The sequence below is a fragment of the Aythya marila genome (assembly GCF_965140915.1).
Source record: "Aythya marila genome assembly, chromosome: 3".
Lineage (NCBI taxonomy): Eukaryota > Metazoa > Chordata > Aves > Anseriformes > Anatidae > Aythya > Aythya marila.
Genome location: NC_139044.1, coordinates 52,478,707 through 52,506,065, shown reverse-complemented (window position 1 = coordinate 52,506,065; position 27,359 = coordinate 52,478,707). Strand labels below are relative to the sequence as shown.

At 38.0% G+C, this 27,359-nt stretch overlaps 1 protein-coding gene across 2 annotated transcripts in view; it reads right to left on the bottom strand.

Moving 5' to 3' along the window:
• Positions 1 to 2,557: 2,557 nt before the first annotated feature.
• Positions 2,558 to 27,359, bottom strand: part of ESR1 (estrogen receptor 1) — a 113,359-nt gene continuing 88,557 nt past the window's right edge. For both annotated transcript variants that reach the window (XM_082757221.1, XM_082757220.1), the window contains exons 6-8: positions 16,150 to 16,283; positions 9,391 to 9,574; positions 2,558 to 8,019 (exon numbers count right to left, since the gene is read on the bottom strand). In XM_082757221.1, coding sequence (XP_082613347.1) covers positions 7,785 to 8,019; positions 9,391 to 9,574; positions 16,150 to 16,283 — 553 coding nt within the window. In that variant the 3' untranslated portion in view covers positions 2,558 to 7,784. The remainder of the gene's footprint in view (positions 8,020 to 9,390; positions 9,575 to 16,149; positions 16,284 to 27,359) is intronic.

Sequence of the window (27,359 nt, the reverse complement as noted above, 5' to 3'; positions counted from 1 at the left end):
CCAGTGCCCTCAGCCGCTCCTCATAGGTCTTCCCCTCTAGGCCCTTCACTATCTTTGTGGCCCTCATCTGGACACTCTCCAACAGTCTAATGTCCTTTTTGTACTGTGGTGCCCAGAACTGCACACAGTACTTGAGGTGAGCCTGTACTGCAAAATCTGGCTATAACAAAATACTGAAAGTACAACCTTTCCTCACATGCACATTTTTCAGCTGTCTGAAATGGTAACATATCGGAATGTTGCACAAATGTGTAGGAATGGAAAACAGAAGATAAATTTTATATCACCTACATGCATGAAAAATGAAAACATCAGAGTGACACCTAAATACTCCAACACACAGCTCTTATGGGGACGTGAGAATAGGTTAGGCTTGTCTCTGGTGAGATAAGTGCCAAATGTTATTATTTTGATGGTCAATGGTCCTGAAGACTGCGTGTACATTTTTACATTTAGGCCTCTGTATGTGCAGGATATCATGGCGAATAATAGTAATTGGAGCCTGACTGGGCATAAGAAAGACCATGTAAGCAGTGCCCTTATGCTGGCATACTTTCTCTGTGCACACTGCTGCTAAGTCTTTTTTACATTTGGATTTTTTTCTCCGCTGCCTGGGTAGTGGAGATAATGTTATTACAATGAGCAAAGAGATGCAAGACTTAGGCAGCCTAAGGAAGAGCTTTTCCGTGGGGCTTTTAATGCAGCAGTATCTGAATGAAAAAAACAAGTTCATCATTTAATTTTGAAGAATAGTCTTTACAGTTGCAACATGTATAATTGAATCTATTTATTTTATTTGTGTGTTTATTGTATTTGCTTCATGCTCTGTCTCGGCTGTCTGACTGAGAACACCAAGCTGTAGCCTGTGAAGAAGCTCTTAACATTGCATATTAAGGAGATTGCCTTAATTGACAGAAAAGTAAAAGCCATCAGGTATGTTCCTCAGTTATGCATTAACTATGCCATACCCTTCTAATTACTTAAATGGAATAAAATATGCCAGACCAAGACACACATCACTCACATATTTGGAAAGAGAGGAAGCAAGTGTGTGGCAGGGAGCCCACTGCATGTGGCTGTGTGCATGTACCTGGGCTCCCCCACGGGAACAGCCTTTGGAGAAGTCAGCTGTTCTGCAAAGGTTTGTGTATGTGGTGAGGGAAGAAGAGTGGTAAGACCAGTAAAGGTGAGCTAGGAGTTTCAGCTGCAAGAGTTCTTCAGTGAAACAAGAAACAATTTGTCATTACTGCCTAATTTCTCACATGACTTCAGCCAACAGACATAAGAAATCAGGAATGAGGCTGGCTCCCGGCTGGGGACATGTGCCCAGTACCTGACATCAGAGTCCCTTTTCCTGGTGGGTTTTTCCTGTGACAGAGTGAAGCAAGTTGACATCCACCAGCTTCCGTCACAGAAGACACATGATGGGAGGGAATGAAGATTGAGCCAGGATCTTCACTGTGGTGTACACCATCAAGACCAGAAGTAACAAGCACAAATTAAAACATAAGAAATTCCATCTGAGCATGGCAAAACACTTTTTTGTTGTTGTTGTTGTTCTTTCTGCAAGGGTGGTCAAACACCAGATCAGGTTGCCCAGAAAGGTTGTAGAGTCTCCTGTTGTGGCTAATCAAAACTCAACTGGATATGGCACTGAACAGAATATGCATGGCATGTGATGCAGCTCTGAGCCAGGTGTTGGTCTAGACAATCTCCAGAGGTGCCTTTCCAGCTCTGCTGTTCTGTGATTCTGTGTGGTCACTTTGTGCTCTGGAAAGAGGTGGTCAAAGGACTGCCTAATCGCAGGTGCTATGCACTGTCTTGATGCTTCAAATTGGTATGATTTAGGCAGGTATAAATATGCTCAGACTTAAGCTGTTTGGTTTTTAAATGAACAGTGATGGGTCTTTGATTTTACAGGAGTATTCTGTGTTTCAGCTGCTTCTGTGGATTGGACCTGTGAATTGAGAATCATAGCGAAGCAGTCATCATTAACCAGTTCTCCATGAACTATAGGGGCATTTGACCTAAGTGTTCATTTGGTCCAATGGATAGAAAATCGTATAAAGCCCTTGAATTTTGTGAGCTGTGAGTCTGCACTTAAACCAATCTTATTACTCTGAGCACATGTATGGGTGCAAATTGTTCAAATTACTCTGGCTCACTACTGGTAGCCAAAGTAGCAACTCTCAGTCAAGTTATTTACCATGGAAGCATATTGCAAAAGTCATGATTTTGAACTGTTTGTCAGCTACTATTTAAAAGCCCAACAAACCCCAGCTTTCTATGGGATTATAAATTTGCATTCATGCTTGAAAAGCTGTAGGGTGAGGTTTCATGTGTACAAAGTATATTACTCGTCTTGTCTAAAATCATTGAGACAATAGTTGGAAGGTAATGATCTTACCATTTTTGCCCCTGATTAATTATGTACAGTAAACTGAATAATAATAATAATAATAATAATAATAAAGTAACATATACATAGAATATATAGTGTACTATTTAGCTAGTTACTGGAAAGTAATGTATATTAGCATATATCATGTATATAATGTACGATTTGGTTAGTTACTGGGAAAAAAAAAAAAAACTATGTAAAAGATAACAAATGAAATAATTTTCTCTGGTTAATTCTTTATTTTGACATCAAATACAGTGAAAATCTTGCACCATCCAGGTAGCCTATCAGATTTTTCATTTAGACTCTGTAAGTTTTTAGGTGCAAAACAAAGAAAGAAAGAGGAAAAAAAAAAAAAAAAAAAAAGAAGAATAAAACAAAAAAAACTCACCAAAACAAAGACATCAATAATTTCATATGCATCAGTGAAAGAACAGAATACTTCAACAAATACATTATGGCATCTGAGCCTATATCAAAGAAAGGGCTTTCCATTGACAGACTACATAGTGCACACAAAAGCATTAGTTTTATATACAATAAGGTGATACATAAAGTGGCTTGTTAATGCAAGTCTCATGACCAGCAGTCTATCCCTTCATTTTCCAATGGGCACTTTCTGAAGAAACAGACATATAATTATAGGCACACAGGAGTACAGAGCATACTAATTTGCAAGATGGCAGCATATACATTTTAGTTTTATTTGTTTAGGCACATCTGAATGCAAAATATTTTTTTTTAGCTTTTTTTTTTTTTTTTTTTTTTAAACACGATGGGAAACGGAATACCCCTCTGGGCAACAATCATTTTGAAAACAATTATCAGGATATAAGGCTATCTACATTTGAAAGATGAAAGAAAATTGTAAGTAGAAAGGGTAGGACATTAATGTTAGGGAAATATTAATTTAAAATTCTCTGATTAATTTGAGATTATGTTATAGTTGCAGGTGGCAGCAAAGACTGGTTTGTATTACAATACCATTGGTAACATGACCCTTCCTTTAAATATGCTGAATTTCTGTCTGTAAAACTATATTATGGTTGCAGATAGGATTGAAAAAGGCCATCTCTTTATTTGGGGAAAGAAATGCACTTCACATAAATTCAGCTAGAATACCTTATATATAAAATCCCATTGGCTTTAGGTTGGCTTGCATGCTAATTTTAAAGTAGCATTTTATATATACAAGATAGGTTTGCCATACTGCAAAGCCTGTGGTAATACTCATACCCTAGTGAGGCAGAATTTTTACATTGCTGGTAGTTTGTTTCATTTTAAACATTTAGCTCAACACTTAACAAATCAGTCAGCCTCAACTGGGGTCGATAGGGATTCCAATTAAAATCCTGTTTTGAGGGTAGGGGTGTGGAGGCAGTTGAAGTTTTCTTTCTTTTCTTTTTCTCCAATTTAAGTTCCAATGACCTGCTAACAGTCCTTGCAATAGCCATGGGAACTCATTTCAGTTTTGTTTTTTTAAATATATTTTTTAAATTGTTAAAACCCTTACTCTACAGAAGGAGAAAAATAATAAAGAGATTTCATTGAAACCTAATAGAAAAATTTACCACAAATACACACCAAGAAACTCTCATTAAAATATTTTTCCCCAGTACAAATCCTACTAACCCCAACTGGGAGTTTTACCTGAGACAAAGTCTGCAAGATGAAGACATGGCTCGAACCACTACAAACCAGAGAAGCTTTCAAATATTGTTGGAAACTCACTCAACTGGGTGCTACACATCACTCTATCATCACTGCTCCTGTCTCCTCCTTTTTTTTCTTTTTTTTCTTTTTTTTTCTTTTTTTTGGTAATATTTCAGTAACAACAACCATATTCTCAAGCAAAGCAAGTTCATCTGGTCTAGTTCTAGTTGGTTTATGCTGGTATTACATTGCCTATGTTTCTAGGGCTTTCTTGTGTTAGTATTTTTTTGTTTGTTTGCTTGTTTTTGTTTTTTAAAAAAATCCACATATAAACATTATAAAATAATTCTTTCATTAGCTGTCCAGAGACATCACTATGAATGTTTTGGTAAAAGCATAATTAGCTGCCTTGAATATTTTTCTTTGATTTTTTTTTTTTTTTACATGCTATATATTTTTGTTTAATATCCAGCACCAGGTATTCAGGTAGTACTGGTTTGTCAGCTGCAAATATAAAGTATATAAGTATATGTATATATATATATGTATATATACACATGAAATAGCATCCTGTGAAATAATAATTACCAAATGGCAGGCACAATTTTCTGCATATGTGAGAGCATAATTCAGAATTACATATGAAAAAAGTTGCCACATTTATAGCATATAATTTGTTTAATCTGTTGAAGAGCTACATTCAGCTGTCTGGTATGTGGACAATCATCTTTATAGATAACTATGGGAAGATTACTATATTCGTTAAGGTGCTACTTCAAATAAAAGATCATCAACAAGTTAAAGACACAGATCATGAAACTGCCCCAAGGTAAATGAATGTATCATTGGGAATCACTCTTTTTCTTTCCTGAATGCCCTTGGTGGTGCTGCAGCATACGCGGGGGGACTGGTTGACTAAGTAACTTCATTGCCAGGGCTCAACTTAGGAGAACATTTGTAATTATAACTGCAAACTCACTGATTATTTCTTATGTTACAAGCCACATTTTGATACCGTTCTGTCTGCTGCATACCACTCCAAATCATGCTTGTCCAGCCTCACTGGGACAATCTGTAGAGTGCATTGGTATTAACCTATGTAAATATCATCGGAATCTGGACCTTTGTTGTGGATTGCTCTCCATCAACTTTTTTTTTTTTTTCTTTGAGGCCAAATCCAAATTTACACTGAAATCAATACAATGAATTCTTCTTGGATGTAAATAAATGCAAGGCATTTATTTAAACTAATTTTCTTAGCAGCTGATGAGCCACAGGCTTGATCCGTGTGTTCTGTCATAGAGAACACACAAGCTGCACACAGAGCATTGAAAAAGCAGCTCTAATGCACACTGGGCTACAAATGAATAATGACAATGTAAGCACTTAAGTGTATCTACAGGAATTCCTGTGCTCCATTCAAATCTTAACCTGCACTCATTTCAGGGCATTCATGATTTTTCTAACACATTTGAAAACCAGCTACTAAACAAAACAAACAAAAATAAAATGTGCATTTTTTTTTCAAGGCATTTTGAAGCCTTCCAAAAGCCCTTAGGTACCGAACTTACACGCACACACACACACACACTCTACTAAATACATAAAAATACAACTCCTTCAACACATCAGAAAAAAAAAAAAAAGATACTATAATATGCATCAATAGAAGGCCTATTCACTTACAGTGATTGCTTCACACATTCAGACTTGCACTGTTTTCAAGGAATCTTCTCAAGCATGTAGGTAGCATCTATCTTTAGACTTTTAAACTGCGCGTATCCTCGGATATGTACATTAAATTGTTATGGACATCGTTATCTACACTCACTAAAAAGTTGAATCCTTGACATGGAGCTCAAACTCATCCTATGCCTTGCTGCCTTCACAATTGTTATGTAACTGAAACTCACTGAAAACTCACTTCTGCTTGTCTAACAGTGAGCATGGTTAGACATAGGCACTCCTGTACCGCATTAGTTACACTATTTCCTATAATTAGTTACAGGATATTCCAATCAGCATAACCTAACATAAAGACATTGACTATAGTAGTAAAAGAAGCATCCCCAAACCCTCCTCTAGCACTGTGGCCTGCTGCCATGAAGTAGCCTATACACATGCTATAGAACTTCCTTGCTGACAGGTGGTCACTTCCAACCAGCTATTGAACTAGTCCCTGGTGGTCCATGCTAACTCTCAAACTGCACCTGAAAACCAGACATGCAGATAGCACAGGCAAAGATTATCATTAAACTAATAAATCATCCCCGACATATATAATAATCACATTCCAGTACCCAGCAACATTCCCTGACATGTTTAGTTTTCTATCCTAGAGGCAGTCAAACAGCAGCACCAAATCCTGTTTTGGACAGTACGGATAGGTCGGTCTTTCTTTTCAGTGTCTCTCCTTCATGAGTTGCTGAAATACTTACTGTCAGTGGACCTTTTGTATATTTATGGTTGATGTGAAGAATCCAACTAACTGCATGAAGAACTGTTACACACATGCATGGAGAAAGCCAGATTTACCTTCCTTTCACCTGAGCATGCAGTCCTGGAGTCTTCACCGTATCTGAGACACACTGTCCACTTCTGATATCATAGATGAGATGGAACTTAACAGTGATTTCTGAGTTTGCCCCAACAATAGCTGAAGAAAGCCAATGCAAAACCTACTGTTCTGGCTCTGCTGGCCCTCAACAGTCCATGTAGGCAGGACTGCCATGAATGGGACAATCCCACACTCCTATGCCAGTCTTATGATGTCATCACCCCTTGGTTTGTAGCACAACAAAGCAAAGGAGAGGGAAAGTTTTTGGTTTTGTTCTTGTTTTTTTGTTTTTCATAAAACAACGTATGTGCGATAAGGTGAGTTTTAATTTTTGTTGTTGGTTCTTTTCTGGCATGATGAGTTTTTGTACTCACGTGATCTGACTCAAGAGCAATTATCTATATTATCATTGCTTGCTATTTTGCCCTTGTTTTAAACACTGCTGAACAACAGAACAATTTAGCTTCATAGGATACGATACACACAATGCAATTTGGCTAGAAGATATGATAAAAGGACCTAGAAGTTTGGTCAGTATGATCTTGAAAGGGAGCTATCTGGTGATGTAAGCCAGTAAGGCAAAACAGAAATTTTAAGAAAGGGGGTACTTTCTACTGTAAGAAGAAGAGAGGCAGAAATCTACCTAAACTACCAAGGCAGCCACTAGTAGTACAGTTTCACTGTGACACACTTAGATGCCAATCAGCTTTCCGTTATCCCTCACTAAAACTTATTCAGAATCTATCAAACTTCTTCAAAGTTTCAAGCAATTCAAGGATTAAATGGGCTCAGAATTTGGGGTGGATATCAACAAAGGCTCCCACTCAGGAAGATACCAATATGCATGGCTGGTATGGCCTATTAAGTTATGGTAAAATGGATGTTTAAGTTTATATTAAGACTTACCCAACTTGCATGCAAAAATAAATTAAAACACTGCAAATTCAAATTAAGTTAGCCTGCCAATCCTTGCTGGCCGTCCATAGCAATGAAACGTCTTTCAGTTAGAATAAGCAATCAATTTAGGCAAGCGCTTGACAAACACTCAAATGGAAAATACAGGTTACTGATGTCATTGGAGTGTTTACATGAGTGGCACTGCAGATGAAATGAAGCATGAGCTAGGTAGTACGCTGCTGGGTTTCTCATACCATTATATATGCTGACTTTTGTTTATATTGTATTCTGCATATTCTCCTCTTCTTTGCTGTTTATGTAAAAGGACTGCAAGGAATGAGAAGAAGCTGATGCAGTCGTCAGCTGGCTCCGGTTCTCCTCTTCCATTGGTGCAGCACTCCTGGCTGCTGGGGCATGCAGGCGGTGAGCGTCCAGCATCTCCAGCAAGAGATCATAGAGTGGAACTATGTTTTTGCACTTCATATTGTACAAGTGCTCCATTCCTTTGTTGCTGTGGGTTTTAATGAAACAACAGTTACTTTCTGAATGTGCTATAAAAAAAAAGCTGTCAGCTAATCATAGCTGGGTTCAAATAAATTCCACCTTGTTCAAAACAATTAACTTAGCATCTTAATTGATGCACACTCCTTCTACAGTTTGCAGAAGTCAGCTTCAAAGAACTATTCAGGCTGCCCATGAGCAATTGCCTTCTAAAATGTGCCTATTTTCTGTTTTGCCTAAGAGGTGACCTAGAGCGAATGGACTCCTAATTTAGGCACTTTGATTACATGGTTGGGATGAATCTTGGTTTTCCATAATTGAACTTTTTTTTTTTTTTTCCTAGAAAATAACCTTTTGGCCAATTTGAGTTAATGCTATCTTTGCAAACTATAGAAACAGTAATTCACTGTGCATCTGAACTTCCTTAGTTGTTCAAATTCTTAAGAAAACAAACACCAAAAAGGTGATTAACATGAGAACAAAGAAACTCCCCCAAAAGATACATATAAAACACATACCCCTTAGCTTTTTCCTGAAAGTCTGTATGTCAGTCTAGTATTTAAAATCTTTATGTCTCAGCTTCATTAGCTACTTTGTGGTAATTAATATAATTTTAATTTTATTAACTGAGATAATGAAAATTAAAATCTGTATAACAGCAATGCCTCTTATTACTTCATAAAACTAAAATATCTACTGTGTCTTTGTATGGGCTTGTCATGCTGCACACACTCCAGCTAGTGAGCAGCTGCCTTAAGAGGTAATTACATTAGGGAGAATGACTGCTGAGACTACCAACAAACTGAATGCCTCAGGCACTTCACCTCTACTTAGCAAAGGGCACAGTGCTCTAGATTGGGACTCAGAAGATCTGCATTTTATCTTCACCCATAAGATACGTATAATGATAATAATCTCTTTTCTGAAGTGATTTGCAATCAAGCCACTTGTGAGAGGTGGCTATACAAAAGCAAGAGTTTTATTAAATCTTATCTTAAAGGAGACCAGAATTTGTAAAACTAGGCTGCTGTTACATTGTTTTTCATCTGCTTGATACCTTTCAAACGGAATAACAAGGCACATAGTGTTAAAAGCAGACAGTGGCACTGTCAAAGCTAGAAGTGAAGGAAAAGGAAAAAAAAAAAAAAAAAAAAAAAAAAGAAGAAGAAGAAGAAACAAATTGGGAAAATGTTTACCCCTTTCACACCATAATCCAGCATACTGTTTCGTGCACAAGCTCCATATATACTTATGGAAAGAGGACAATGATCTATCTTTTATATAATGCACACAGTTTTCACTCCATGAATAAAAGCACAACTCCAAGCACACCTGTGCATTTGTGAAACCTCCCTGCACCTAACCTTGTGCTTGCTCTCACCTCATATGCCTGATGTGAGAGAGGATGAGGAGAAGCTGAGCCAGGCGCCGGTGCTGCTGCTGCAGGGAAAGACCTGACTTAGCCATTAAATGTATCAGAGTATCTGTGATTTTGTCCAGAACACGGTGGATATAGTCTCTCTCTTCCAGGGATTTCAAGGTGCTGGAAAGAAAAGTGTACACACCTGGAGTAGGGAGGAGAAAGAAAACAAACAAACCACAGGCAAAAATTACTTTGATAGAGTCAGACCTTGTGGCTGCCCTCTTCAGCTCTATTAAACCATAGGAGCTGCCTGTGAGAAGGAGCTACTTTGGAAGGCACCTCTGCATATAAACTTGTCATCTCCTGACAGTTGGGAAGGATGTGGTGACAGTCAGGAAACAGGAAAGAGTGGCTTAGAGAAGCACAGGGTAAAAAATAAATCTCCCAGAAAGGGCTGCTGGGCAATAGAGGCATTATCTAGGGGGCTGTACACCGAATTAATCCATTCATTTAAGGAAGAGAATAAGGAAACTAAACAGCTCACAGAAACATGAAGAACACAGTCTTGGCCATGAGACAACTTTCATCCCACCCTGAAGCCTGGATTTGGTCACTGTGGACAGAGCAGAAACAAGGGGTGGCAGGGGTCACCCATATCCTGGAGGTAGACCTGACCTCAGGCTGCTCGCCTCTCTTGATCACGCAGCTCCAAAAGAAGGAGATGCTGTTGCTACTTGAGAACTCTGCCGTACTGATTGACCCAGCCCAGGCTGTCAGCAGTTTTTCCCATTTTCTCTGCTGTTTAATGTTTGGGTTCTGGTAACTTGCTAGGCAATCTAGGACTGAATAATATGTTACAACACATGTAAATAAAACTAGCACTGGCCTCAAGAAGACCCTCTCAACCAACTAGGTTGGCTATATTGAAACCCGTTTCAATATAACCATCTTTCATGGCTTCTTGAAATTGAACTACATGAAAGATTTGGACCAGGAGGAAATTTTTTCCAGAGATCAAACCATCCCCCTCCAGCAAGCCTCTCTACACCTAGAAAAAGCTATTTTCCGTGAGTAGCAGCTTCTTGGGTACATGAAACACATCAGATTTCTCCCTTGGAAGTTCCATACTATTCTACACTTTTTTACCTGGACTTCATTCTGGAGGAAAACACACAACAAATGTGAAGCATGTCACAGTAACACTATGCTACCAAATGGCAGCTGTTGCCTTCAGAACTACTTTTTAAATTTTCTGGATTGATCTTCCAACTCTAGATAGTTTGTATTAGTATAATCCATCCTTGAGTGAGAAACAGCTTAAGAAGTATGTATGCTGATACAATCAAACAGGCTTGATCATGACCTGTCTTCATTGACCTGTCTCCATAAAGTACTTGACAAATCCTGTGTTTTATGCTTTCTGCATCAACTTACATAGCCAAGAAGTAATTTGTGGGGGGTTTATTTGTTTGGTTGGTTTTGGTCCCTGGAAAGAAAAAAAAATGGTTCATGGAATTGCTATTCGTTTAGTTTTTCTTTAAAGCATCATATATAGCAAAATATGCAATCCAGTTAGGGATATTAAAAAATAATAATAATAAAAAAAAATGCACTAAAACACACACACGCAGTAACACATGTACTCCAGCTTGTTTGTACTGTTTGCAGCTGGGCATTATGCCATCAGATTTGAAGATAAGCATATTTATTCATGTGTCAGAGCAGTCAGGGAACTGAGATTACTTTTTTTTATTTATTTTATTTTTTTTAACCATCTTTGTGATGTGTCTCACATCCTCATATCATCCTGGTATGTCAAGGACCCAGTACCTAGAAATACTGTAACCTGTAAGTAGGTTTTACAACTTTGGTCTTTTGCTCTAAAATGAAACATAAATTTGTGAGTATGTGTATATGTGAGAGAGAGGCTGTTCAAAATCAGAAACAAAACAAAAGGGCAACAGAAATACAGCACAGCTTCTGCAAACCAATAGTCAGAGCTCTTTATTTTGGTAGTGACTATTGCTTCGAATTTGATATAGACAGATAGTACAATGGCCTCTTTTCTCACAAAGCTTTGAATGATTGTTATTTTTACTGAGATGAATTCACTGTAAAGAAACAGCTCTTGGGGTTTTTCTCAGCTGGATGACTCCAGAAGCTATTAAAAAGTATAAATCAAAAATAAACAAAAAACACTCCCCCCAAAATGAAGAGACTTCAGGTAAATGCCCATCAATAACTGCCAAGAAAAATGACAATTGGTTTTGCTTTCTACCCCAAATGACTGCTCCTGCCTCAGGCCAATGACCAGAAATTTCCCCAAAAGAAATACCAGATATCCATCATAGACACACACTCACAAGCAGAGTTTTGAAACAAGAGTGCAGAAAAATTGTCTTAGCAAAGTGAAATTTAACAGTCTCAAAGGTCTTTCCAAGCTCTGAAGCACACAGAAAGCCGAGAGCAGAATTGAATAGCTACCGGTTGGTTTTCCAGCTATATGTCATTATTGAAAAACATCATAGGAGAGAGACTAGAGACTGCACTGCCCTGTGAAAAAGCAAAGCCTACAAGGCTGTGCCCAAACAAAAAACTATGTACACAGATTTCCTCAGGGACTGCAGTGCTACTGTGCCAGTCGTTGGTATATCATGGTAAAGTTTTGCTATATACAAGTATTGCTATATACACTGATATAGGCATTGCTGTAGAGGAGAATGTCCTCTAAATATTTTCTATCACAATAAATCCTGGTTTAAAACATATTTACATTGTGTTCATTCTCACAAAACAAACCAAGGGTCTTTTTCCCTTCTATCAAGCCCCATCGGTCTGTATCTGTAGCAAGTCAGGCTGAGCAAAGAGCAAGTTCAGCTCTGTACAATGCACTCATGTAATTCTCCACCACCAAAATAAAGAAATCAATTAAAAGCACAATTCTACATGAGAAGGGAAAATCAAAAGAATAACAGTCACAGGAATGATGCATCAGGGAATTTTACAGGATACATAAAATCAGCAAAATCTTACCATCTCTGTGGACTTATCAGAAAACTAAGTAAATCAGCTGCTAAGGAAGATGTGACCAAAATCTGTGTCTCCAAAATGAAGAGATGATTACTCAAAAGTAAAACATCTGGCATTTTGTTGCCCTTTCATGTTTCTTAGAACATGAATGTTCGTAAGAAACGGCATTCTGTTATTGAGCTGAACGTGGTTTTCAAAGATCCAGTTTTGCTTTTTAGTCAAAAGACATTGCTGCAGCTTTAGAGGGGCACCTTTGGTTTTGTTATTTAGCTGGAGACAGTGATGTCCTTGTTGTTACAGACATGCTGTCTCCTTGATATCTCAGGAAAAATTTGGAAGCAGCATAAATGTATATTTTGCTTTATAAACAAAACCTTCCATCTTTTCCACACACACTGAGGGAAAATAAAAATAAAAATAAAAAAATAAAAATGTTAAGACCACATGGAAAAGCAGTAGAAAGATATTAAACAGCCTTGAAAGATGCTGTAAAAAAAAAATAATAATAATAATAAATGTCCAGCAAAAGCAAACAGCCCTGCCTCATGTGGAAAGACTAACATATCCAAGGATTTAACAACAAAATGTTTGTGTACACTTGGGGAATAAACTCCACATGGACTTTTAGAATGCAAATAGAAAATGCTTTTAAATATGAAGTGTAGCATAATTAGTGCAATTCAGTTTTGGATTTTTTTTTAACCTTTTAAGATCAGCTGATTTAATCATATGTGTATATAATATAAATAGCAGAGATGAAGAGATCATTTTGTGTGTATCTGCTGTTTCTTTAGTAAAAGATTTGAGTATATATATATGTTTAACCTTTGAGAAAGTGTAGGCTAGAATGGAGGTTTTGTTCTCCTCAAATAGGTGTAACTTCAGGGTCAGATCAACCTGCCCAGAGGGTGCTCAGTTGAGTTTTGGTATCTCCGAGGATGGAGATCCTATCATCTTTCTGGCCATCTTGTTCCAGTGCTTAAGCTGTCTCACTGGAAGGAATTTTTTTCTACTCACCTCCGAGAAAAGTCTTTCCCTGTTTTTTCTGTAACCTGCTCATAAGCTATCTGAGGACAGCTGTCCCTCACCCTTCCCTTTTCCAGGCCGAATATACCCAGCTCTCTCAGCCTCTCCTCGTAGATCACATACCATGTGTGCTTCGGAGCACATAAGCACATAACATTTCATGTGTGTCCAGCACTTTGCTTCAGGGAAGCTGGCTATATTTCACGAAGTAAAGCATCTACAGAAGTCATTTCAGAATATCTATGCCAAACAACACTTAAACAGATATTACACATACCCCAAATTATCCTATTCCTCTGCCTCTGTAATGCAGCCTAGCTTCCTAAAAGGGATCTGACATTCAGAAGCTTGTGTCCACATTCCGACCATCCTGTAGTTAACTCCTCTGACAGTTATAAAATACTTTGATTAAAGGAATGTAAAAACAGAAATAGAAAATTACCCTTATGCATAAAGTCAGTGAAAATCAATACGGACATACATTCTGTGGCCGTATTTACGTATACATTCAGTTTACAGTGTACTCAGAAATACTACAATGAGTGCAGTATGCAAACCAGAGTAGCACATGATGATCCACGTAACAATGGTATAAATTGTTTTCATCATGAACCTGTAACAGCTTAGCCTGAGCTATTCCTTCTGAGCCATCATCACCAAAGCTCTTGTAAAAATGCCAGCCTTCTGAGCAAATATAAAATTTCATTTAATGTAATAAATAAACATACAAATAAATAAAAACACTCTAAATCAGATCATTCACCAGAACATCAGATCAACTCTGACCTTCTACCGTATAAACACCATTATTTCAAACCTGTTGTGTGGTCCTGAACCTTGAAGGAGTGAAGATCCATAGCTCCTAGCCTCGCCTAGTGGGCCCATCTCTCTTATGGGAAGAAGGAAGTCTGCCTCTTACTATTACTGGATGTACTGGCTGCAGGTCCTTTTACAATTTTTTCTTAGAGAAATCTTGAAACAGAAAGCACCATTAATGGAAAAGAGATGTGCTTACAAAGGATATGCCTGACAGGGCTATGTCTAAATAACAAAATTATTTTTCTGGATCCATATTAAATACAGAAGTGGGGCAAAAACTCAACATTATAACTCGAGGACTTCACATTCAAAACTTGTACCTCTAACACATTTCATTCAAATTTCCAATTCTATGTATTTTCTAATTCTAATTCAGAACTAGATTTATTTAAGAAGATAATCACATTTGCTTATATTAGCTAAAAATCTGGAGCAGCATTGCCTTTCTGGAAGAGCATTTAACTTTAGTAAATAGTCTCCTACAATTATCAGGACAACAAAAGGAAAAAAAAAATCTCAAAATGTATTTAATTACAATTATCCCACCTTGGCATCCAAGATAAAAACAATAGCTCTTCATTCATCTAATATGTCAGGTGCTTGCCTCAGATGTCACTTTTTGGTAATTAGTGGCAATCACAATAAAATCTGAACTATATTAATATCTCATAGAACTTAATTGGACTATTTTATACATGTATATGGTTATATAAGTAAATAGTTCTGCTTTATTATTTATTTTATTTAGATCGGGTTGTTTCCATAAAAGACTAAGTGCCTGAATGGTATGACAAAGTCTGGTGTGATTAGAATCAGCTTTTGATAAGAATTAATTGATTTTGCATTTCATGCAACTTGAGCAAGTGGTCTGCTAGACTACAGGATAAAAGAGACACACAGCTCTCCACATGTGCTTTGTCTGGAGGCTGATACTGTCTACAACTTTAAACACAGCAGGAAAAGTGGAGAACAAGTAAATCCTCAGGGCTGGAAAACTTTGGCATTTTTAGTCATTAGATAACAACTTAGCAGGGAACTGAATCTAAAATTTTGCCTTTGGTGCCCACATTATTATTTTAGACCTCTATCATTGTTATAAGGATGTTGTGGGTTTCATTTCTGCATCTAAAATGAATTGTCTGGAGATTTTTCTCCAGAAAAAAAATGATAATGATAATAAAAAGAAGAATGTTGTGCAACAGAAACTTTCTGCAACACTCTTCAACTTTTATTTACTTATTTCAATGATGTGATGAAGAATTCATCAGATAACTTCAGATATTTTTATCTATAGCTAGGCTTGTTGTCTAGTTGTTTATTTATTTATTTATTCTAAGTTTATTTAGAATGAGATTTACAGCCTAAAAATAATTTCATCAAATATAAAGGAAGTATAAATTGCTGGCACCAGTATTAGGTGGTTGTATTTTAACATAAACAATCATGATAATCTCATTTACATCGTTGCCATTCTTTCTCTTCATTTTGCCATTGTCAAAAAAAATAAATAAATAAATAAAAAGGAAAGCATAGGCCCTGGTTTATAACTAAGTATTGCCTTTGGATGCCTGCAGTGTGGCTCCAGCTACCTCAGTGCCTTGTAATCAGGACTTTAACAAGACCTACCAATTCCTAGTTCAACACAGTGCTCCAATTGTCCTCCAAGCCAGCTGCATGCAGTGTATCAACCTCTGGTCATGTTAATTTGCTGGGTCCAATCCACACCACTGACCAGATTTGCTCTCTTTCATCCCTACCTGGTGGTTCTGCCCATATGTCTTGATAGCACTTTCAGTTGCTGCTGCCTCAAAATGAAAACATCACCAGAGACAGCAAGCAGCACTCAAACTGCATGCAGAAGCAATGACAATTACCTGAGTGACAGCAAAGCACACCACTTACCAGAATTGAGCAGGATGATGGACTTAAGGCACACAAATTCCTCCCCTTGAAGGTTCATCATGCGAAACCGAGCAGCAGTAGCCAGCAGCATGTCAAAGATTTCCACCATGCCCTCTACACATTTCCCTTGATTCCTGTGTGAATACCATCAAGGGGGAGATATTCACAGCTTTATCTTGGTAGTATGAGCTTTTCATTCCCCTGGACCATTCCCCTCCAATTTGATTTGTCAAACCTCAGAGGACTGCTAGCATGTGACTTCCTGCTTAATGCTCCCTGGTTGTATGTGTGATTACAAAAGCATGATTCCCAGTTTCCCAAATAAAATGAATAAATAAATAAATAATGTTTTTCCTGGCATTACCATGTGGTGGAACATTTGAGACTGATTCAACCAAACCCTTACATTCAGGACACAAAAATGTTTAAAACTACATTTAAAACTACATTTTGATTTCTTTTTCATGTTTTGCTTTTTCTCCTTTTTTTTTTTTTTTTTTTTTTTTTTTTTTTTTTTTCCTTCAACTTACATAGCTCATTTTGTACTTGTTTCTACCTGGAATGTCATAATGTTCCAATATGCTTCTCACATTTTTCATTTTTCTTCTGCAAGCAGCACACCTCCATAAAGAATAAGCCATGAACTCAGGAAGGACTCATTGGGCCAAAGTCTTATTTGTATGAGTGTGTCTGATTAAAGCTTCAACTTCACATCAGAAACCAACTCTCTTCCTACAGTACAACTTTAAACAAAGATGGTCTTAAGCTGAGGGAGAATCTTCATGCATTCACTAATAATGTCAATTAAACACTTCCCTCTGCTCACAACACCAGGTATTCTCACTCACAAATTTTCATCTTGTACATCCAAGAATTAATGAAGACAGTATGTAATTTAATGAAAATTTTGTCTGCAAATTTTCTGGTCATGGAATTTTAGATCATTTACAGTACTACCTTTTACCAAAAACTACCTACTTTTAATTTCATTAGGACTTCCTGAGTGAAATTTTAATATATAAATCTCAATGACTGATCAGAGTTGCTGACTAAAAATATACTATTTTTTTATATATGGGATAAAAATTTCAGATTATCACTATAAGAAAACGCAAAGGAAATTTCAGATGATCAGATGGCTGTCACACTGTAATTTGTACTGCAAACACAGATTAAGCGTCTCCTAATCTCACCATGGCAAAAACAACACTACCAGCACAGACACACCCACCTCATTCCTGGAGCAGCCATGTTGTCAAGACCTCTTAGCTAATGTCTAAACTCTTGCCTGAGCCTCCTTTGATACTCGCCTTCCTCTTTGACTACAGTCTGAGAAAATTCTTTGCACTTCCAGATCCTTCCTAAACCTAAACCTGGGTCAAAGAAGGGGAGAGGACATGGGTGAGCACTTGTGCCACCTTTTGAGTTCAAACCCCTGTTCAGTTTAACATGGTGCTTGATCTTAAATCTACATCTCATATACCACAGAGCAGGACATATCCACCAGTGACTATGGCATGTTACAGAAGCTATTTCATCTGCTTTCAGAAATATTTAAACAAAGCAGAACAATGTCAAGAAAAGAAACTGAGAGACACTCCCTTAAAACAGCCATCAGGGTGTTGGTTAAAAAACAGTAATATAAAAGAAATGATATGCTTATCCAGTGTATCATTGGAAGTGGGAGGTTAGGGTTTGAGTTCTAGCACTGCATCAGATACTAGGGAGATTTGTAAGCACGGCCTATGGAGCAAGATTTTCAGTCACTGTTATAGCTGCACAAATTTGATGACTTTTCTGTGAGAAAGAGATGACTCAGCCTTGGGAGTGCAGAGTAGGAATAATTTAATAAGGAGGATTGGTTGCTCCTTCTTGCTTTAGGTCCCTATGGGCTACCTACCAGCTGCACATTGAGCACTCCCTAATTCTCCCCATGCATTTCACTTGTGAAAATGTGATTTCCATTGCTCAGCAGGCACCCAGTCACAAGCTGAAACATTTGGGAATGCAATTTACATGGCCTATTCTGGCTTCTAAAATGTTCACTTAAGAAATAGTGATTTAAACTGCAGCAGCTTTTAAGAAATGACCAGCTACACTTGTAATTTCATGTATTAGGATTCCCCAGGCTACGGTAACAAGTGCAGTGTAAAAAGTCTTGGACTGATGTCTATGTCCTATGGTTGGCAGGCAGGCAGATTCAGTGCAATGTTTCATGTAGAGCACGTAATGCCTTTGGCACCTCATTCACAATGCCCTGAAGGATGAGCAGAGCTAAAGGACTGATCTCAGCCTGGTATATTTGAACTTGAAATTCAAATATAAATTGTGAATTTGAATGTAAATCGTGAATTTGTAATTCCCAGTTATGCCTCTTTTGCTTGAAGGCTGAATTTGAACATGGATTTTTCAGTGATGACTTGTCAATTATACTGCTCAATGTTAGATAGAAGAAACTCTTCAGCAAAGACCACCTTGCTGAAAAACTTCACTGGTTGGATTCAATTATATTCCTCCTCTGTTTGAACATAAATAAAATAAACAAAGGCAAAGTAGTATTTAATAGCACCACTGGCAAATCAAAAACAAATAAAAATCAGGCACTCAAAGCAAGGCATGAGAATATGAACAGTTTCTATTGCCTCAGAATCTGTTTTGTCTGATAAAATTTAAATTCAGTTGAAAGAAAACAAACATGAACCTTTACAGTGAGACAATTTCTGCTGTTTCTGGTACAATTAATATTCATGTCTATAACTAGAGGAAGATTAACTTGCACATATACAATTCAGCACAGTTTCAGAGGACTAAAAGCCTTCAAAGATGTTGCAATAATTTAAATGATACCAATCATTAAGGTTAGCTTAAGAATTTAGCATTTCAGAATTAGGGAGAATTGAAAAGTATCATTAGGCCACATTGCAAACCATGCATATTAAAAAAATAATAATAATAATCTTCAAGTCTGGCTAAGACATCTACTTGTTTCCTATAACCCATCAAATTACTGACAGTCAGTGTTCAAAAGAGTTCCAACACAGACTGAACAAATTGCAAACCAAGTACTTTTATTTGTAAAATTAAATAGTTTAAAATACCTTATGGAAACTCATAAAATTGAAAAGATATTTTAACAGCAAATAAGAATTATTATCAGGTACCTTTTACAAAAATATTTCAAAGGACAAAGGAATATTACAAGACAATATTCCCGTCAAGAATTTCTTGCCAATAGGTATAACTTATGGATAAGAATCTCTAGACTTGCAACATTTTGTCCATGTGCCTAAATCTCCTTGTGTGTCTATTTCCCACCAGCTGAATTCATATGATAGGTGATAAACAAAAATTATGTAAATTCAAGAGATTCTAAATACCTTCTAATCTCATTTGCCTTGGTGTGTGAAATACCAAAGAACTCCATAATAAATATTCACATGTGCAAACAACAAATTGGAAATTTTTGCTTTATTTTCAGAGCTAGGCAGCAGCTCCAACTCCACTGAAATTAGTAGAAACTGCAGTGGCTCAGCATGTATGACTTGCAGGCTTCTAATCAAGTGTTTTTATTATCTAGCCTACAACACTGGTTTTCTTTGTTAACCAACAAAAACTATCTGAAATAGGAATTTCCAGTTCTCCTAAATTGCCTTCTAATTTTCTAACATAAACTGAAACTATTATCACCTCTTCACAGCTATAAGTCCAACAGATAAGAAGGCCAATCTAGGAAGGCCTAGATAACTTTCCTGGAGGACAAATTAAGCAACAGATGTAAAAATTATTTTTATCTCAACATCATGTTGTTGTCTTTGTGTAGTCAGCTTACTGAAAACAAAAAAATAATGCCTTGTTTACTGAAAAATGGTGGAGTGTATTCTTGGAAGAATCCTTAACTTTTGACTGTTGGGAAATGTTCAGGCAAGTGCTGCATAGGAGTGCTATGCACATCAATTTTAGTAAGTCTACGGAATCACAGCATCACCCAGGCTGGAAGGCATCTCAGGATGTTTATAGTCCAACCATCCGTTCAAAGTAGGGTTAGATGTGCTCTCAGACCAAGTCACTCAAGGCTTTATCCAGTCTCATCTCGAAAACATCCAAGGGTGGGTGCACAACCTCTTTCAGCTTAATTACTTCCATAGCTATTTTTTCTCCCCTATATCCAGTCAGAACCTCCTCTGCTTTAATTTGAGTCTATGATCTCAATCTGCCCTCAGTAATCTTAAAGAGTCTTGACAACCTCTCTGTAGAATTTACAAGGTTAGGTATGCTTCAAAAGCTGTCTCTTGTTCAGGCCGAACAAATTTTGTTCTCTCAGCTTCTCCTCAAAAGGCATGTGCTCCAACCCTAACAACCTTGGTGGCACTCTCTAAGACTTGTTGAAGATTTTTAACATCTTTCCTGTAACGTGGAGTGCAAAACTGTATGTGCCATTCCAGATATAGTCTAATGGGTGTCAAATAAAGGTGGAATAATTACTTCCCTTGCTCTGCTGGCTACACTGCTACTGATACAGCCCAGGATACTGTTGGCCTTCACTGCTGCCATAGTGTAGTACTCAGACCACCTTCAGATTTCTGTTCAGTGGGACCTTAGCTCTCTTCCAGCAGAGCTGTTCCCCATCTTGAACAGGGGCAGTGAATTAAGCCCATCATAAGTGCAGGACTTTGTATTTTTCCTTGCTAAATTTCATGAGGTTCCTGTCAGTTCATTTCTCCAGCCTATCTCAGTCTATCCATATGGCAGCTCAATTCATCAGCTGCACCCCCTAGTTTCATGTCATCTGAAAATATGAAGGCTGTGCACTCCTTCTCCTCCAGGTCATTGACAAAAACAGTTAATAAGACACATCCCGTGATAAGCCCTTGAGAAACTCCAACTGCAAATAGCATCAAGATAGAGTGTGAACCATTAACAAGACACATTGTCATTTATTGAAGAAGGCAGTCAGGTTGGTCAGGCACAATACACCTTTGCTAAATCTATTCTAACTCACCCTCACCTTCTTCTCTTTAATCTCATAAATGGCTTCCAAGAGAATTTGCACTATGATTTTCCTTGGGATTGAAGCAATGCAGACTATTCAACCTGTAATTTCCCAGACTGTCTTTCTTTCCCTTTTTGGGGGTGGGTGTAAGATATGCCTTTCTCCAGTCATTGTGTACTTCCCCTGATCTCCACAGCTTTTCAGAGAAAATAGAGAGAAGCCTTGCAACAATATCATCCAACATGTTTGGGTAAAGCCCATCCCATGCACTCATATGTGACTTCTCAAGCAATCCCTGACTTAATTTTCTTTTACAAATTGAATCCTTTCCTCCTTGAACCCTGTACATATGCAAACAACCTAAGAATTTATTTAGTTTTGGAAATTTATTAGTTTTGAATTTATTCAGAATTTATTAGTTTTGGAAAAACCCTTGCTATCAGGAATGTCTTTTACAAAAACATAAGATCAAATGACAGATAAGTAAACATTAATAGAGAAGAGCATTTAGTTGAGGACAACAGGGACCTAGGGAATGTTCTCATTAAACTTTTAATTCAAAGGGAAAAGTTGAAGTTAGAGCAGATACACGCATCAAACCAAAGTCTGACTATGTAGCTGGCATCTCCAGCAACATGCTGGTTTCTTTGATTGTGGTACTTTATCCAATGAAGAGGGACTGCTGAGAACAGATGGTATCTACCAGACTAGGAGAAGGATGGTCATCTTGACCAACAGACTTGGTAACTTGGTGAGGAATCCTTTAAACCCAGCTTGTCACAGGATTCCTACGCCTAAAGTTAGGAAACAGAGGATGTGTGATTGAGAAAAGGCTATGGGGACAACATTCACATTTCTGGTTATAAGGGGGAATTCAAAGGCTTACCTCAAATGCTTGTGCTGTGACACATAAGGAGAAATGAAAATTTATACAAAGTAATATGGCTGTGAAGAGACTGGAAACACATAGGCTTGGTGGGATAGTGCACAGATAAGATAGTACACATAATTGTAGGATGGTCATGGATAGGTACAGCTTAATTAGGAAGAATAGGTATGGAAGAAGAGGAGAGGAACTTGAGCTTTGCATAAAGGGAGTCCTTGACTGCACAGACAGGAGACTTTGGATGTAGGTCAAAGAGAAAGTAATGCTGATGACTTGGAGGGCAGGAGAGATCGCTGCTGGCTGTCTGACCGAGTGGATAAGTCTTTCTATAAATAACTTGTAGAAGTGTCTCAGTAATAGGTCTACACTCTTGTGGAGGGTTTCTACATGAATAGTCTGCAATCACTAGCTAGAAAGCCACCACAGTACTATGCAAGCAGTCCAGGGAGTTTCTGGACTGTGTTGATGATAACTTCCACAAAAAGTAGTCTACCAAGGGCATATCTGTATTGACCAGTCCTCACAAAGACAGAGAAACTGATGGTGAGTGTGCTCATAGATACGAGATTTAGCTGCAGAAACCATGAGATGTGACTGAGCTCAGGATCCAGAGGTAGGCTGGGAAGACAAACAATAGACTCTGCATTTCAGAACATACTACAGTTTATTTAGGGAATTGCTATGTTGAATGTTCTTGGAGACATGATAGGGAAAAGCATCCAGGGGGATGGAAAATATTTTCAGGAAAATTTACTGAGAACTTAAGAACAGACTCATACCATCATAGAGGAAGACCAGGTATTTCAGCAGAAGATCCTCTTGGAAAAGCAAGGAGCTCCTTAATGAACTAAACAGAAAAATAAGTAAAATAAACAAAACAAAACAAAACAAAACAAAATAAAATAAAATAAAATAAAATAAAATAAATAAATAAAAGCCGTAAGCAAAAGAGTACTGAGGTGCTGTTCGAGCATTTACATCAAAATCAATTTAGAGCTAAAACTAGTGAGGGACTCAGAAAGTAAGAAGAAGAGAAGTATAGCAGCAACAGATGGAAGTCCAGCAAGAATGAACAGTTGATGAATTGGGAAGAAAACCTAATGGCTGACTGCATGGAATAGACTGAAGCAATTGAAACTTTTTTTTTTTTGGTCATATTTCACTGGCAAAGCCTACTGACAGCCTTCCATCTGTACCAACTCAGTCTGAGAAAGGACAGAGGCAACCAACAGTAACATATTGACAGGTTAGGGAATTGTTTAGGAAATTAGTAGTTAGAGAAGTACTTCAAATCCATGGAGACAAATGGGGTTCATTTCAGGGTGCTGAAAGAGCAGATGGATTTTATTTGTTATTCACTATCTAAAAAAAATATGGAGATTGGAACAGGTCCTGACAAAGAGTAGAAGGTTAACTCATCTCTGAAAACATAAAACAAAACAGGAAAAGCAAACAAACAAAAAAAAGCATGGAGGAGGATCCATGAAACTTCATGTTTGACCACTCTGATTGACTCTATGATGAAATGATTGATTAAATAATCAAAAGCAGGGTAGGTGCTGAGTTGCGACCTTGCTGGAAAATGGACAGCAAATAAAATAAGCTAACAGCATACTCTCATAGTGGCTAAGGCAAACTGCACATAAAGTGTTAGGATGAACGTGGCTGGAATGTGGGAGAAATTGTCCTCCTGTTACCAGCCAGTCCTGTTGAGACCATAGCAGTTTCTTGTCTCAGGTCTCTCAGCACGGGAAGGATGTTGGCTGTCTCCTCTGACTGGAGGTGGTCAGAGGCATGCAACATGTGGCCTACAAGAAGGGATGCAATTATTTGGATCTGTTCACTCTGGTGATGAGGCAAAGTATGCACTGAAGATACAGGCCAAACTGCAATCCACAACTGCTAGAAGGAGCATTATGAACCGGCTGGAATCAAGCACTTCTCAGGAGCAGTGGGTGCAAAGGGCATCTTACTGCTGCAAGCTACAGTTAGCAAGGTTTGGGCTGGATTGTGGGAGCGTGATGCAATCCCAAAGCAGGTACCCATAGAGACTGTGTATTCACTACCCTTAGAGTCTTTTAAGACTCATCTCAGTCAGCTGGCCTAAACTGGTGTTGGCAAGACTCTTCCTTCAAACAGCAGACTGGACAAAATGATCTGAAACTAACATTTTTGTTTCTAAGTAAATTGCTGGAGAAGTTCCTGAAAGAGTTTGGTTTCAGAGGGTGTAACTAGAAGAAAAAATGTATAACTAGTTTTGAGGTTTTTAACAAAGAATCCAAATATGAAGCCAGCATCTGAATAAAGAATAAAAGCAATCCTTAAATCATACAAATAATGTTTTCTGTACTAATGTAGTGGATTAAAAAAAAAAAAAAAAAAAACTTTTGATTCCAGCTTCTGCATAAACCTGGCACAGAATACAAAACAGAGGAGAAAAAAATAAAAAGTTAGCCTGACTTCCTGACTTTCTCTGAATTAAAAATCTCTTCATTAGTTTAAACCTGGATTGTATTTTGGAGAGAGTTTTGAAAGGAGTACTTTCTATGGAAAGGCTTCCATTCATAATAATCTGTTCATTCTCAATGTATAGCTTCTCCATATTTCATCCTCCTTATATCTTATTCTCATAGTTATTTTATATTTGGTTAGGATTTGTTTCTAATTCATTAAATTATTCCGTCATGGAAAAGGCAAGGAAGAAATATTTATCTGTACAGTGGTAAGAATACAAATCTAGGGGAAGGAAGCATTCACATTTTTAAGAGTGGTGCCTTCAAGGTACCTTGATTTTGTTTCTTTTTTTATTTTTGGGGGGTATGGGAAGAGTTCTTTTTCAGTTGATTTACAACACTGTTTCAGTAATTAATTATCATTGTTTAAACAAATACAATATTTTTGGCTACTTATACAAAAATATGTGCCATTAGTGTCAATGCATGAATCACAGTCTCAGAATCACTCACAGCTGGGCAATTGGAAAATACAGGACTGGAGTTAGCACAGTTCAAAATGGAATCAAGGTTTTTTTTTCCATTGAAGAGCTGCTTGAGTCAGACATCTTCCAAGAAACAAAACTGAAATATCAGTTCCGAACAGAAATTTGAGAAAGGAAAACAAGCAGGATCCTTAAGAGCAAGACTCTCTTTTCCTCCATTGAGTTGGGGAGTTACACCTGTATTTCTTCTCCTAACACGCAAGTGACTGCTTTTGGTACTGTAACTATCCCAAAGCAAGTTGAAAAAAACTGTTGTCCACACACAGCAGCAGTTTTCAGCCATTGTGGCTATGTCTGCTATATCAACAAAGCAACAATTAGGATCAAGCACGAGGCTCAGATGGGTAATTCCTACCTCTTCCAATACTGATGAAATTACCAACACACCATTCTCAGGTTTGCTAAGCTTTTCTGGTGTCTGTTCTGAACCTAAAGTGGTGGCTTATTCAAAGACCAAATGGGAGATTTTAAAATACAGCCAATAAGGAAGAGGGAATTCAGGAAGACTAGGAGTGGACAAAAGACAGAACAGAACCATCAGCACAACAAAATACAATTTTTATATACATTAGTGTGTTCTATTAATAGACATTGATAAACACTTTCTACTCCTATGTGAAGTGAAGCACTAAAACATCTTGATAATGTATGCTATCAGGAAAGCTTCATCTGTAGTGGTTTTAATGCCAAATCAAACACATCCATCTGAATGTCTTAAATATTGCCAAACTGGTTTTGGAGAACCACTTAACTACTTGAGGACTCCCCCTTTTCTACAATGCTATGCTTTATCAATAGTTAAAAAGTAAGGAAAACACTATCTGCAGTGAAATTTTACTTCAGACCATCCTGCATTAAAGAAGGGAAGGGAAGACTGACTGGCTTGCAGTTCCCCAGATCTTCTTTTCCCTTTTAAAAACTGGGAGTGATGTTTCCCCTCTTTCAGTCAGTGGGAGCTTCACTAGACTGCCACAACTTCTCAAATATAATGGACAGTGGCTTAGCAACTACTTCTGCTAGTTCCCTCAGGAACTGTGGATGTATTTCATCAGGTCCCTGTGTTGGGTCTGTCTGGGATAGAGTCACCTTTCCCTGCAGCAGCCCACACAGTGCTGTGCTCTGTATTTGTAGCTGGATCAGCACTGATATCACTCCAGTGTTGTGTCTATTGCTGCATAGTGCTGGCACAGCATCAGGACTCCTTCCAAGCCCCCAAGAGCCAGCAGGCTGGGGGTGGGCAAGTGATGGGAAGGGGACATCGCCAGGGCAACTGACCTAAACCAATCAAAGGGATATTCCATAACACATGATGTCACACTCAGCAATAAAAGGTGGGGGCTCTCGTGGGGGAGGGGGCGGTTCCTCCTGAACAACCACTACTCATTTTGAGGCCCTGCTTCCCAGGACGTGGCCGAACATCGCTCGTTGATGGGAAGTCGAGAATATTTTTTCTTCCTTCTCTCTGTGCTTCTGCGCGAACTTATTGTTTCTTTGGTTTGTTTGTTTTTTGCTTTGTTGTGGTTTTGTTTTTTTTCTCCCCATTCTCTTTCCTTTTAATTAAACCTTTCTTATCTCAAACCTCGAGATCCCTATGTTGTATTTTCTCCCCCTTTCTCTTTGAGGAGACGGGGAGTGAGAGAGCGGTGGAGCTCAGCTGCCCACCTAAGTAAAACCACCACAGTCCCATGGACTTGTGCACCTTTAGGTTCCTTAGCTGGTCTCAAACCCGACCTTCTCCTAAACTTCCTCTCCTAATTCTTTTCCTTGTACTATCACTAGATACCAGGAAGAAATGAGCACCACACCCCCTTTGGGACATGACTGTACTTCCATCTCCTCTACACTTTCTATTTATCTTTGCGTTGTTTAAGAACTCCTTATTCATTCATTCAGGCCCTCTGCCACTCTTGCTTGACTTTCTGCATGTCAGGATGGACCATTTTTGAGGCTGGAAGAGGTGATCCTTGAAAATCAACCATCTTTCTTATATCACTCTTCTTTCTGTAGGACTGTATCCTACAAAATTCTTCCAATCAGGTCTCTGAAACAGTGAAACTCAGAACAGTGTTTGGATCCTGCTCTTTGGTTCTTGAACTGCACTGTTCCATCATCAGTCCAGCAAGGTCTGTCCCCAGTCTTCACACCTTTGACTGGTTCTTTCTTTTCTGTATAGCTATGACATCAGGTGAAGCACCTCCCTATATCAGCTCTTCAAGCACTTGTGTTATAAATTTATCATCAAGCAATCCAGAAAGCCCCTGGATTGCTTGTGTCCTGCTGGGTTGTCCCTCCAGTAGCCCATTAATCCTGACCTCAGCTGGCTCCTCATCCATTCC